The 14193-nt window shown below is 38.0% G+C and overlaps 1 protein-coding gene across 1 annotated transcript in view; it reads left to right on the forward strand.

Moving 5' to 3' along the window:
- The window catches only part of LOC139737099 (protein GDAP2 homolog), a 66837-nt gene that overhangs the window by 16732 nt on the left and 35912 nt on the right, over positions 1-14193 (forward strand). The window contains exons 7-8 of the mRNA XM_071647776.1: positions 871-1033; positions 3112-3346. Coding sequence (XP_071503877.1) covers positions 871-1033; positions 3112-3346 — 398 coding nt within the window. The remainder of the gene's footprint in view (positions 1-870; positions 1034-3111; positions 3347-14193) is intronic.

Consider the following 14193-nt stretch of genomic DNA (forward strand, 5'->3'; position numbering starts at 1 on the left):
TTTATTTGTTCTGCTATATAATGTAATTTTGATACAACAAAAGTAAACTGCCGGTCCTGAAGACTATACAAATGATGCACAGGATATAGTGTGTTAGTGAAGGTGCGGCGCGCTCGAGAGTATTGACAATGGTGCGACATGCACGAGGCGCAGCCGAGTGCATGTTTGCAACCGTTGTCAATACTCGAGAGTGAGCCGCACCTTCACTAACGCCACAAAATAATCCTGTGCATCATTTGTTTTATAAAATGGGTCGAAAACTAACAGCATTATTCACGTACCTTTGTGGGTCAATACCAGTCAGCTACATGTAGCACTCGCTCAAAAGTCAAGATGTCCGAAGATGTTCGTCCCAAACATTTACGCACGTCGCACTCGGAAATCCCGCACATAAGTACTGTACGTACAATTGTACGTATAAGAGTATACGTACGCCACGTGTTATGCACAAGAAAGGCCGCCGGCTGTTGTGGCAGCCCGAACTAGAAGTTCTTTACAGGATTGACAGCGCGTGTAATACCGCGTGAAGCACTTGTAACAACTGATTGAGTGCGCACTGCTAGTGTAAACATTGTGACGGGCCCCGGCCGTGCATTTACTAAGAAATTAATGCACGCACACGTGACTCATTTCAGCGCTTCCAATTGGCTACATTCTTGAACCCATTTTATAATTCGCTATAATAGGAGTGGCCTGTAATGTGTCTCTTACTACTTGATATTTGATATCTCACAATCAATCAATCAAGCAATGAACGAATGAATGAATCAATCAATCATTTGACATCTCTTCAGGAAATATACATCTCCTTCCATTCCTCAATTTTATCGTGTATCTCCACATTTCAACCCACTCCCCATCTCTCCCCAGCACCTGTACCGAGAGCTCCTGCCACTCTACTTTCCCCGATCCCGGCTGGAGGAGCAGTGGGCCGTGGACCTGGTCCCGGAGAACACGGGAAACGAGGACGGGGAGCCGGTCATTCCCGAGAGGAAGATTCGGATCATGGGTGACCCCACCAAGAAGGCATCTGGTGAGAGGCTCTGACCTCTGTGGCAGGGCCCAACACTAACTTTTTTTCTCTGGTGGCCCTCTAGGGTGGCTAAAATCTTTAAATTTGAAATTTCGGTGGCCCAGAAAAGAAATGTATTGGCCTGACACGAAAGGAAACCTAACAATCCTTTTTTAATCTTAGTTGCCCGATCGGGCCACCAAAAGAGAATCTTTTGGAAATTTGGTAGCCCAATATCAGTTTTAGTGGCCAAGGCCACCATGCCTCTGCTAATCAAATTCTAGACTTCCCAGCTCTCTGCTGGAAATCAGAATTGTAAATGAGACTCTGATGAAGTTGGGTAAACTACAACAACACACAAAACAAAACAAAACTGCAGGATAAGATAATTCACTTGAAAAATACCAAGTTTAACATTTTTTTCAAACACAGATTCTGTCTGTTTTTCCAGACTCTTATCCAAATTTCAAAATGCAGAATGTTTTCATGTTTATGTTATGGTGTGTTGTATTGAACTTTTTTGTGTATACTGTTGGCTAAGTTTTGATTCCAGAATGTGAGGTTGATTGATATTTGCCTAACTTCATCAGGCTTTCATAGTGACTGGTGGCAAATTAAGAACCAGCATTCAAGTGTCCACAATTGATTATGTCTAAAAAGGAATAGAAATGACCTTCTTTTCTGAGAACAATTAAAATCTATTTCCTTTCATTTGATGCATAACATCTTTTATCTACACATTACATACCTGCCAACTGTTCAGTTTTAATATGAATATTCAGAATTTTCACTGAAAGAAAATACATTAATTTCAGTGTGTTCTTATTTTTTGGAAATATCTGTTAATAGTAAATCATATGAAATTTATGAAAGTTCAGATTTTTAAATAATTTTTCTTTGTTTGTTCAGATTTATTAAATCTCGGGGTTGGCAGGTATGACATTATGATGTATTTGATAAGAGCAGTATCATGTGAAGGGAGTTTAATGACCAATATGGAATTGCATGCAAAGTTAGAAAAGGTGGTGATCAGACGAACTTGGTTGGATAGTTATCCAATTGATCTCTTCAGAGAGATGACACTAATATTTCTGTTATTAGTAAACGAATTTCTAAAACTGTCAGATGGAGTAACTATTTGTGTATATTTTTGTTTTCTGAAAAGCGTGTTCATGTGTAAATCTGCATCTAAAGGAAATGTCTTTGCTTCAGGTATGTGAACATGGAAAAAAAAAAAAAAACTTCCCACTTTTTATTTGTGCATTTGTTAGCTCTAACTAGGCCCGGCGTTCCATGCGATGTATCACCATCGCAAAAAGCTATCGCCGTGATGTTCCATGACTTTTTTCTTTGAGTCTCCTGCATCTTTTGACACCAAATTTATGTTGCCTGGGCGTGCGGTTTTCGAAGTTACGCATAAATGTGTACATGCATGTCAGACCAAAAGTTGCTAAAAAACGTGAATCCATGTACAATTTCAATGCAAACTGTGCTTACAGGCAAATTTCATAAAAGCATGATTATTTGGGGGTTTTATTGATTAAAATCATTCAATAACATATTTTCATGTTCAGAACAATGTTGTGGACAAATTTTATCGAAAAAATAATGAAAAACATACCGTCGAAAAAACAAATAATAAGAAATTCAAATAGCAATGAGATACTTAAGAAATTTTTTGATGGCACAATTTTTTTTCCTTACATTTGGTACAGACACTAAAAAGAATATTTACACTAAAAATGTGTCTATTTTGAGCCTTATTTAGTGATTTATACCAAATAGTATGATTTCATGCATCATTATGCATAAATTAGTATAATTTAGCATAAATGATAATTCTTTTAAAAATCTACTTCACAGTATTTTAGATTACATCACATCTACCTAAATAGCCCCGGCCTAGGTAGGGTTAAATTTCTATTTATCATTTTTGTCTTTTCTTTCTTTCTTTTTTTTTGCTGGAATAAGCAGGTGCCAGGAGAAGCTAACTTTCAGTTTTCCGTATCTTAAAGACACAGTGCACCAAAGCGAAGAAGAAGAAGGAATGGCCTGAGTTTGGTCCTCTTTACTTTTCGCTCCTTTTTCAGATGATGAAGATGAGGAGGAGTATGAACGGGCCCTGGCCAACGAACTTGGCACCACCAGGATCACCAACGGCGCACCCTACGGCCACCAGGAGGTGAGAGAGGCAGAGGAGGCGGCGACGGAGGAGGATCTCCATATCAGCAGACACGCCTTCACAGCCATGGAGAAGGATCCGGACCACGTCAAGAGGCAGAACCAGAAGGCCAGGAGGTCAGTGGTGCCACCGGAAGCTGAGCAGAGGCACAGGTGAGAGAGGGGGGTGCATTTCTGGCTCCATCGATATTAAAACGGTGGAGCATCTCATTGCCAAGGCATTATGGGAAGGGGAGTCTGACTCCATCAATTCCAACAGTCTGGTATACGTCACCACTGGTATATAGCTGGAGTGAAAACAAACAGCTCACCTGTATAGTTGTGTGGAGCTTGCTCATGTAGAATGCAGTGCATGCACGCATGTGATGGTGATACAGACGACACAGTATGGCGGCGTCGACGTTAAGAATCCTCGATCTACCATATTTGTTTTCCCTTTAATATGACAACATTTCTTGTGGCTATCAGAAATGTTAAAATGGACCATATCTGATAGTGTCAAAGAATTTTACTTCCAAAGACATGTGGATTGATTGAATGCAGGAGTATTAGTAGAACGCATCAGTGAGAGTTTGAGGAAATCGGACAATCCATTCAAACGTTATGAATATTTTAGGTATATGTGCAGTCACTGCTGGATGAGAAGACTACTACAGTGTCTGATGTCACATGTGTAGAACGATGTAAGGAAAAATATAAAGAGAATTTCGCAAAATTTTACTTTTTGAAGAAAGTGTAACTTTCCTCGACTTGTCACTGACATAATTATGTTAAGGGTAATGTTATTTCCCTTGCCTTCTGAAAGAAGGTAGTCAAGTGACCTCGTATTACGCCAGAAAAGTGAAAACATGTTGAATTTTCTTTGTATGTTCTTTATATCGTTGTACACATTTTGCATCACAAGCTGTAGTAGTCCTCTCATCCATCAGTAACTGTGCAGAAGCTTTAAAAATTCATAACTTTTGAACGGATTGTCCGATTTTCCTCAAACTCTCAATGATGTGTTCTACTAATATTGCTGCATTCACTCAACCCACATGTCTATGAAGCTGGACTTGTCCATTGATCAGGTAGTGTCTGGCAGAGCATTTCTCATTCGATCAAGCGGGGTACCCAATTGACTGGAGAACGTATTAAGCTACAATCACCACACACTTCTCACACACCTCTCTGTATCACTCTCATAGCATGGTATGCCACCTATAGCAACTGTACAGACTACATGCCTTACAACAGCCTTATATAGTTGTCTACAGCATAATTTTGTAAACAGTCTACATGCAGCCTGACATATTATGTGAACCAAGTGCTTATCAAGCCAAATGCATGCTTCTACACATGTGTAATGTGCTAGCTAGCTAGACTCCTATACATGGTATACAGCGAAGTGCTGGAGCGAATTATGCTGGAGCGAATTATGCTGTTGCTGTATGTTTAATAGCAATCATAAGTTTATTTTTCATGAATGGCCTGAAGAAAGGTTGGAGTGTCAGTAAAGCTAGTGTGTGTGTGTTGGCAGTGTTTGTGGTGCTGGTGCAAGAGTTCATACACGTCATGCAAAAATGCATCTACTTGTACCAGTGATATGGCAAATTGGTCATACACTGCACTAAAAGGCGTTAAAACATTAACCTAAGAACTCTGTTGTCTCTTAGCACCTTACAGTTTCTTCAGAAATCATATTTACACAAGTTTTCCGCAGGAAACTATGAAAATACATCAGGTTCATCTTGAAAATTCCTACCCATTTGACGGACATGCCTAACCAATTATCCAGGAAATGTAACATGCATCAGAAATTTGGGTTGTTTTTTTTTTTTCATCTTGTACATCTATTAAATGAAGTAGCTGTGAAGTGGTACCAGATTAAGTGGTAAGGACTGCATAAGGCACATTAACTCCATCATTACCTGTCAGTGAAAGCTGTCATTAATGTTTCTTGTGAGTCATCATTTATAACCATCATCACCCTCATCACAGTCACCTCTATAACACTTTAAATTGAGTCTTCAGTTCACCCCAAGTTAAAGTTGACTTTAAGGAATGGAGTAGAAGTCAATAAACAGGGCCTTGTTGCATAAATCTATGCAATGAAACTTAAGTCAGAAATGAATCATAAGTCAGGTAGCAACTAATCAGAATTGAGCATTCAGGGACTTGTGTTTGATTTTTCAGACTTATGTTTGATCTCAACATTTATGCAACATGGTCCTGAACAGTTAAAACTGTTGTACAGGGTATGGAAATTTAAAGCTGCCCATATTTTTTTTTTCCACATAGTGATATTAGACAAATTAGGTGAGGTGACGATGTGCCCTTACCAGTCACCAATTCTACATTCACACACATTTCCTACTAAATTTCCTTGTTAGAAATGAATTTAAGATGAAGAAATTACACCCTATGCATTACATTAATCAGATATTGTAACAATTCAGCAACAGAGATTTTCTAAAGGGGACATCATAGTTGCTCCATTGACAAGGCAAATGAACTTGGACAAGTTTGATGCAATGACATCTCTTTCGCATCTAGTTTGCATATTGTCACTGGGGTGACAAGACCTTGTGTCTGAAAAATGTCAAATGTTCAGGAGAGAGAAAAAAAAATGGTAGCCAAAGCACTATATCAAATGGTATAGACTTTCCTTTAACATGCCATGATGGCTTCATTTTAGGGTAAGACAGCTAGGATGTGGACAGGACATCACTTAACTAATTATCTGACCATTAATCCAAAAATTAGATTTTCTCCTACAGTTGAGATATAAGGTCTTGTCACCCCAACGACGATACGTGATCATGACTGGCATCACTGTTAACAAACACGGATCACACTGCAAACTATCAAAATCTTTCTGATTTCATTTCTAAATAGATTTGTATGACTTTTGTATTGTTTTGATAGTGCAATTTTGTTCTGTTTGTTTGAAGTCAACTTGAGCAGGGGGTCAATGTTCCCATTATTTTAAAGGAAACTAAAAGAACAGACAGAAGGTTACAGGCAATACATGCTCAGAAAATTGAAGAGATCAAATGGATAACAATTTTGAGAAAAAAAACCGGACAAAAACCGCCTTTATTGCCCATTGATAGTAAATTCCAACATACAGCACAATATGATGATGCCTACAGCAGCATTAAGTCATCTAGATAGAGCAAAAACTTACTTTTGACAAAATTATGTGACATGATAATGAAAGGAAACAATTGTTACACAAGCTGAAACATACACCAAAGTAGACTTTGCATGATTGTGACATATTGTAGAATAAGCACTTCTTTGACCATAATAATGATAATACTATAGATAGACACAGCCTCTATTACGTCCCAAGAAGAATATATCATACATTTTTTATATATATGAGTTATATATATCGAGATGCCACATATGTAAATATATTTAATTGTTTATAATCTCAGATTACACTTTTGTAATGTGCAATGTATCATAGTATATACTTCTCAATACATGTACCTGGAAAAAAAAATATTCTGCTATGCTATTCTAGTAAGCTTTTGGACTGATTTTTTTTTTTTTTTTTTTTTTTTTTTTATGGTCTACTACAGTCATCATTGAGTGCAAAAGTGTCAACTCTACAGTTGTTTTACTACATTAAAGATGAACAGAGAGTAATACAATATAGGATAATCATTCCACATCAACATGCTGCTGGTTTCGGAGTCATAACGAGAACAAAAAAAGGATAGCTTTTGTGATATCCTGTTTAAATGCAAACTGGAAAGAAAGTAATGTTCAGTTCCAACACTGGAACTCATTTGGTATATGTGCCCATAGCTGTCAGGTCGATGTGATTCTACAAGAGGCTCCTTGAAACAAACAAACAAACAAACATAGATGCCCTTCAGGGTGCTACAATAACCTTTATTTTTTACCGCTCGTCCGGTCAGGCAAGCAGATTTTCAAGTTGTTTTAGAACACTTGCTCGAACATGAATTATACTTGCCTGAAAAGAAAGTCCAAAAATTTAAGAAACTAATTAAAACAAAAACAAAAACAAAAACAAAAATCTCTTATAAGTCGAGAGCTTAATGAAATACAATCATTTGAATAAACAGCACATGTATGTATGTTGATACACACGCTTAAATACTAAGTAACAAACTTGGTTTGATCAAGTGTTGGTGTTGCATTTCATTGTGGCTTTGTTACGTACACTTAAGTGTTGGAAGGTTTAGGAAATGAAGTTAAAGTGCATTGCATCACTGAGCAGTCAGTGTCTTTGGGCTTCTGTATTGTTGGTTTCATGGGTTTGTAGGGGAAATGTAAAATAAAAAATGGCTTCAACAGTTTTTGCTTGCCCAATTCAGGCAAGCATTTTTTTTTTTTTTTTTTGGTCATTGTTTCTCAATACTCGCCAGACTTTGATTTTGACTTGATTCAGGTAATCGAGGAAGTGCTTATGTGGCACGGCACCTTACCCTTTCAGTTCAATTCAATTCAATTTATTTGTTTCATTCCTTTTTTTCTCAAACAAAACATAACACAGCATAAATCAGGAATTATATCATAAACATATACATTCAACTTTGCAAAGGATGGTTATGCTTCAGTTGAGGAAAAAAAAAAAAGAATTGAGAGGTCCACTAAAAAGCAAGCTATTTTGTTGTGAACCACTCAATGAAAAATCTTATGAAATACTTATTTGCAAATACTCATTACAAATACATTGTATAATTTGAGACAAGATGGAACAAAACAGGAGATACACAACAATAACCTGACATGACTTGACAGAATGGAAGGAAAGAAGGAAAAAAGAGAATGCCTATGCGCTGAACATGTCCAGATAAAAGAATATAATGCAAGCCTACTGACCTAGGAATTCTTTCTGACTATTAGGTACATGTAACACACAAATATATCGCTGATTGCTGTTGGAATCTCCCTGGTTTTGATGAGGGAATGTCAGCAGCCCTGTGTGCCAAATGTAGGGGACTGCTGAAAGTCTGCTGTATGTATCCTAAATTGTATAGATTTCAAGCTATCTTGTGCTGAGTATCAGCATGGCGCACTTAGTCAGATGTTTAGCTGAAAGGCTGAGTGATCCTGATTATCTACAGTAAATCATGCAGATAATTCTGTTAGCGATGTCAGAAAGTTGGGCAAGTGGCACCAATACTGAATCGAGATGTTCTTAAAGGTCCTGTTTACCTTTGGGAGCAGTGATTGTAAAAATGTTCAAGATATCACTTTTGGTGCATATGTGTAGGCAGTTGTATCCAAAACATCCTACCATATCAAATTTTTGCAATAAAGCCTAAAATATAATGAGATATCACTATTTTTCTCATTAAACCATAACTGTAGACGGTTTAGTCTGGAAACATTTTTATTATAACTATTGATCACATTTTGTATATTTAACAATACCTATCATTGATTATACTAGTTCTAATTTTTACATTGGGTGTTTCTATCCCTAAATCACATTTTAGAACTATTTTGAAGCACCAATACTGGGTTTTTGTTTCATCTGCAAATAGTAAATTATGCCTTTAAGCTGTGCAACAAGTTTAAGACATTGACACTGCATACTTGTCGGCCCACTCCACAAACATTTGTGCATCAACAATCACCACCTTCATCAGCGTTTGTACATCGGCAAAGGCTGTGTGAGACTCCTCCGGGAAAGCACCCAGCTTGCGTTGATGAATATAAGGTAATTTGTAGCTGCGGTGGTCATTGAATTGGATATCTGGAGAGCGTCCTACCTGACGGACTGTATCAAAGTGTCTGAATGCTGGCAAGGTATCCACCCTTAATACATCATGGTCCAGGCGCAGTGACGCGCTTACCAGTTCTGTGCTGAGCGTGGGGAAGTCGAACTTGTCACCATTGTGGGCCACCAAGCACACAGGTTTCTCCTGCCTGCCTAGGAGGGCATTCACTGCATCCACAGCGTGCTTCTCGAACACCATCTTCTTACTCTTGCGCGCAAATCTTCATTGTACAGTCCGGTCAACTCGCTGGCCTCTTCTGTGATCTCCTTGTTAGGATCGAAGCGGAGATTCAAGCTGTCCATGATCCTTGGTAGTCTGAGGCTCTGGGGCTCAACGCGTTCGCCATTTTCGACGTGGACCACGTGTGAATGTGCCGACAACAGGTCTTCACGATGTACGACGGCAATGCTCAACTCCGTAATCTTCGGTTCTTCCAGCCCTGTAATCTCAAGATCCAGGAAAGCAAAACTCTCCACCCTGACTACTCCTGCCATTCTGCAAGAAAGAACACAATGTACAGTAATTTAGGATGAGTTCTTGATATGTTGCAAAAATGTTGGCATAAAATTATTCAGTTCTTAATCTGCCTTTTGACTCCCTGGTATCTCCCCGAAGGACACCACCAGGTGGCCAGAGAGGGTGCTGGGCGTGCCACAAATATTTCTCCCCAAAAACTTTGACTAGATGCAGCAGGTAAAGAAACTTGTCTGTATGTTAATACACATAGCATTGTGTTCTTGACAGGTATGTGAGCTGTGAATAAAGACTAAGTTTCCATACTCAGTATTCCAGTTGCTATGATAGATGATATTCTATGACACATTTGTTTTAATGTATATATAATATATATATAAATATATATATTTATATATATATTGTTAAATAGAGTTCTACACTTTTCCAAGCATTAATAATCGCCCAACCTTTGAAAAAAGATTATGCCCCAGGATTGAGCAAGATTATGAATGGGTACGTGTATTATTTTTCAAAAAATCTCACTTGTAACACCTCAAACATCAGCTGATGGCAGAATAAAATCTGCCCACTGTCTCATCGGCTCACCATGAATGAGTCCACCGTGGAAAACTACTGCCCTGTTCTGACATTATTACGTAGTGCATTTGGGGAAATGCATGTACACAGTGTACCTTGTGAGTGTGTGAATGTATACATAACTCATCAGCTTGCGACTGGTCTGTCAAAATATTATCAGAGGTCATGAGTTACATGGAACCGAGACTGATTTTAAACAAGAAACGCAAAATAACTTGTTTATGATGAGCTTGTGTCCATGGTTATGTTCATGTTAAAAGAAAAATGAAATGAAACAAAAGTAATCAGTGGAAGTTTCATGAAATTGCACAAAAATCAAAGTTTGGGATATTTTCAAATGTCACATTATTCCCTTGTATGGATATTAAGGTCACAATCACAATAGTAAGCCATTTTGTAATTTGCTCGTAACCACATTTCCAAAGTGACCTCTCTTTTTCCCAGTCAGTCAGGCAAAATGCATCTGTATAAGCTTGCCAGTGGTAACAGCTCATGAAATTCATGTTGAAACAAAGACTTAACTTGTATATAAGACCACCTTTACCTGAAAAGCCCATCAATACTCCCCCCCCCCCCTTATACAGTCAACCATACACATAGTTATGCTTGTTCCAGATTCCTAGAGATTCCCCCTTCAGGGATGGAAATGGGTTAGGATGTTGATCCCCTATCATGGGCTTATGGAAGGGAAACCTGCAAATTTACCCCCTCATCACTGGTATTTGGAAAGGAATCTAGCAAAGCAGCATGACATAAGTGCAGCTGCATGGGTGGCAAAAAGTCCTTCGAAAAGAAGGCCAGCTGGGCATGCTTTGCAGCAAAACATGCAGTGAGCTCAACACTCAACAGCCCCATTACCCTTATTTTGTTTGTTGTTGTTGTTGATTTTTTTTTTTGGGGGGGGGGGGGGAGGGGATGAAACCAGCCCTTTCTGGGACTCTATTTCAGGTTTAGTTTGGGAATTATTTAAAAACTACTTCTAATTGAAAATATCTGGGGAAAAATACTAAAATACCCTCTATTTCAACGATTTTCAGCAATTTCCCCTGTTTCCCCTGAATTGAGCCCCTAGAATAAACTCCTTTACCCCCCCCAAAAAAAAATAAATAAAAAAAAAAAAAAAAAAAATTGAGAGCTCACATGTTGTACAGTTAATTGACTATCTGACTGATTGGGGGTGAGGGGGTGGGGTGCTTCGGGAAGCATTCTTGAATGTTTTGCACTGAACACAAATTTAACATAGGCCAACCGGGATTTCATGAACATTTATTGTTGCTGTCAGATGGATGTGCTGGCAAGCACCATTTATTAGGATGACATAATTTATTATGCATGATTGATCACGACAGCACAGATCCTTATCTCATGAATTGAAAAACCAACATAAAAACGTCGTGGGGTAAGTGCAAATAACCTTTTTCTGCTTATGCGCAAAGTGGAACTATGATCTGGCCTTATTCCAAGTGAATGAACGAGTCACATAGAATGGTGTGATGATGCCAATGACACAATCAGTCGCTCACTGAATTGCACGCGTATTTCAATCCGAAATAAATGGAACTACTATAGTTCGATTTGTGCGATGTTTTCTGAAAGTAAATTTGAACAGTGAGCGGTGTTTTCCTGTAACGCAACGCCGACTTTAGAAGAAGCACACATATCTTGTCATTGTTTCAGATACCAAGCCACTCTTAATCTCTCAAATTGATACACATTTCTGGGGGAACGTCTCTCTGCCTGAATTGCTCCAAAACTATGATTATATTAAACCAGTTTCCTCCGCAGTTGAAATTTTAACCAACAGTCAAATAATTCAAACATTTTAAAGACATCTGTTCTGAGACCTCGTGTGCTCATTGAACTTACGTTGTAACAATATTTGCCTGATAGCTACAGACTCTAGTTAGTAGATATTTGGTGCGAATGCTCACCCTGGCATAACACCTCAAAGCGTTTGTATCCATTTAATACCAGTGGAAAAAAATGCCGCAATACGACGGAATCGGTAGTTATTACAAATACGCTGTGTCACTCAAATATTGACAAACTTCCGAAACGGAGACCCAACGCATAGTTGTTCATACTACAAGAATAAAGTGCAGTGAGGTTCTAATCCTATAAGATCATAGATGTTATATAACCGCGTGTACAAAGTAGGTATACTAGTTACTAGAATTATAGATTTTTCCTCCCAATTTCTTTAGATTTGCCTTCGAATTCATGAATATATATAGGCCTTCAAGTTCAACAATTTCCGCCGTCGCTCAACTTCTATGATCTATTTTCATTCTTTGAGCATTTATTTTCCTTTCACATCATTCCTTTTATAGATTCTATTTCATTCAATGTAGAGAGAAATTAATTCTGTTTAATGACGCGAAGTTGTCATTCAAACTTGCGCAGTAGTCTGGTAAACGTAAATTCAAATTTGTCAATTTTCGAGTGTCGATAATCAAAATAGTGACAGATAATCTTGCTAGCAGTCAGTTGCTTCGATGACGGTTTGTCAGTGGAATGAGAAATGTAATTTTGACAAAAATGAATGAACTTGTTAGATTGTTGAGTGTCGACCTCTGTGATTTGTTCAAATGCGCTCTAAATTGAATGATCGCACCGTTAAATCAAATGCAACTCTGACGAAATTGGGCGGGAAAACCAACATAGGCCTAGAGCATATTGCTCGAAAAACACCCTTGTAAAGTTAGGTAGACTAATAGAAGTCACATCAGAATATCTTAATAAGCTCGTAAAAACCAACCGACTAACCAACCAACCAAACAAACGAATGTCAGATACTTACGTAGGGTTTGATCTGGTAAACCTCCTTTAGACGAGCCAAAATTTGCGTTTTAGTCTCAGCGCTTCGATTGAGATGCTCAAAGTGTATGTTGACGACAGTGGGCCTATACATGTACGTATAACCGCGCTGCGTTTTCCCGCCAACTGATTGGCATGTGACCTACAGACGTATTTGCATTGTTAATATGATCAGTGTGCCCATTAATGCTTTGAAACATCCCCGCACACATTATAATCATAATGATAAATAAAACGTTGCTATCATATTCTGAATCACATGATCATTACGTGAGTACATGGCTTCGCACACTTGCATGACGGAGAGTAAAGCGTCTCCGCACGCTTGCACCGTCCTGACCTAATCGGTCCTGATTTTTAAACTGTTATTGATTAAAGTTTCTTATGTCTGTGGATGGCAACGCTTCGCCCACGATAGCGCCTACAATCGATCTATCAAAATCGAAAAATATAGAAATATGAGAGTGATCATTGACCCTATCTCTTCATTAAACGAATTTATATACATTTGTATAGGAACAGTAGAGTAGTTGGAAAATGATGATGATAATGATCAGATCGTAGAAACGCATAATACCATGTAAGATCCACCATACCATAAGTCTATATGCGTGTATATGAAAACAAGAATCATGGAAAAATAATCTACTATAAATAATGTATAAATATATAACTAACATAATCAACTATTCTCAAAAGACGAGCTTTGACACAGATTTAGATTTATCAAAATGTGTAATACATTTCATCTTTACGGTATTAGTGGAATTGCCATTATTTACCACCGTCGAAATTGATGTTCGTGACTGCATACCGGTAGCGTCACTGCATGCGTAACTGCCCGTGTCACTGCCTTATCTACGGCAGTCTGACTCTTTGACTCTTTCACCTCACCCCGATTATCAGTGATGCACGATTATAATTTTAAAATAATAGATCACGTTAAACAGCAAATATACGATTTTGCAGCCTTCAACATTTTCCGTGGTCATTTTCAAGTGACGATCTTTCCTCGTATGCTCAAAATGGCAGCTCTCGCTATGGGTTTCACATCTATAAAATCTCCATATTATGCACTCTTGGTCATTATATATATGTATATATATATATATATATATATATATATATATATATATATAGGTATATATAGGTTATATATTATATAAGTTTTATATATATATATATATATATACACATCGTATATATATATAGTCTAGGTCCAAACATGTTGCGAATTCACGTATTGGCTCCAATGTAACGAAGAATAAACCGGTAAAGCAATATTTCGCCAATATAGAGTTTATTGAGCAACTCAAATTTTCGGTGGCTTCCATCCACCTTCTTCAGGAGTCTCGACGCGGAATCCGCGTCTTCGTTTCTTCG

This window comes from Diadema antillarum, unplaced genomic scaffold (assembly GCF_040938485.1).
Source record: "Diadema antillarum isolate AM-2024a unplaced genomic scaffold, OU_Dant_1.0 seq00000682_RagTag, whole genome shotgun sequence".
Taxonomy (NCBI): domain Eukaryota; kingdom Metazoa; phylum Echinodermata; class Echinoidea; order Diadematoida; family Diadematidae; genus Diadema; species Diadema antillarum.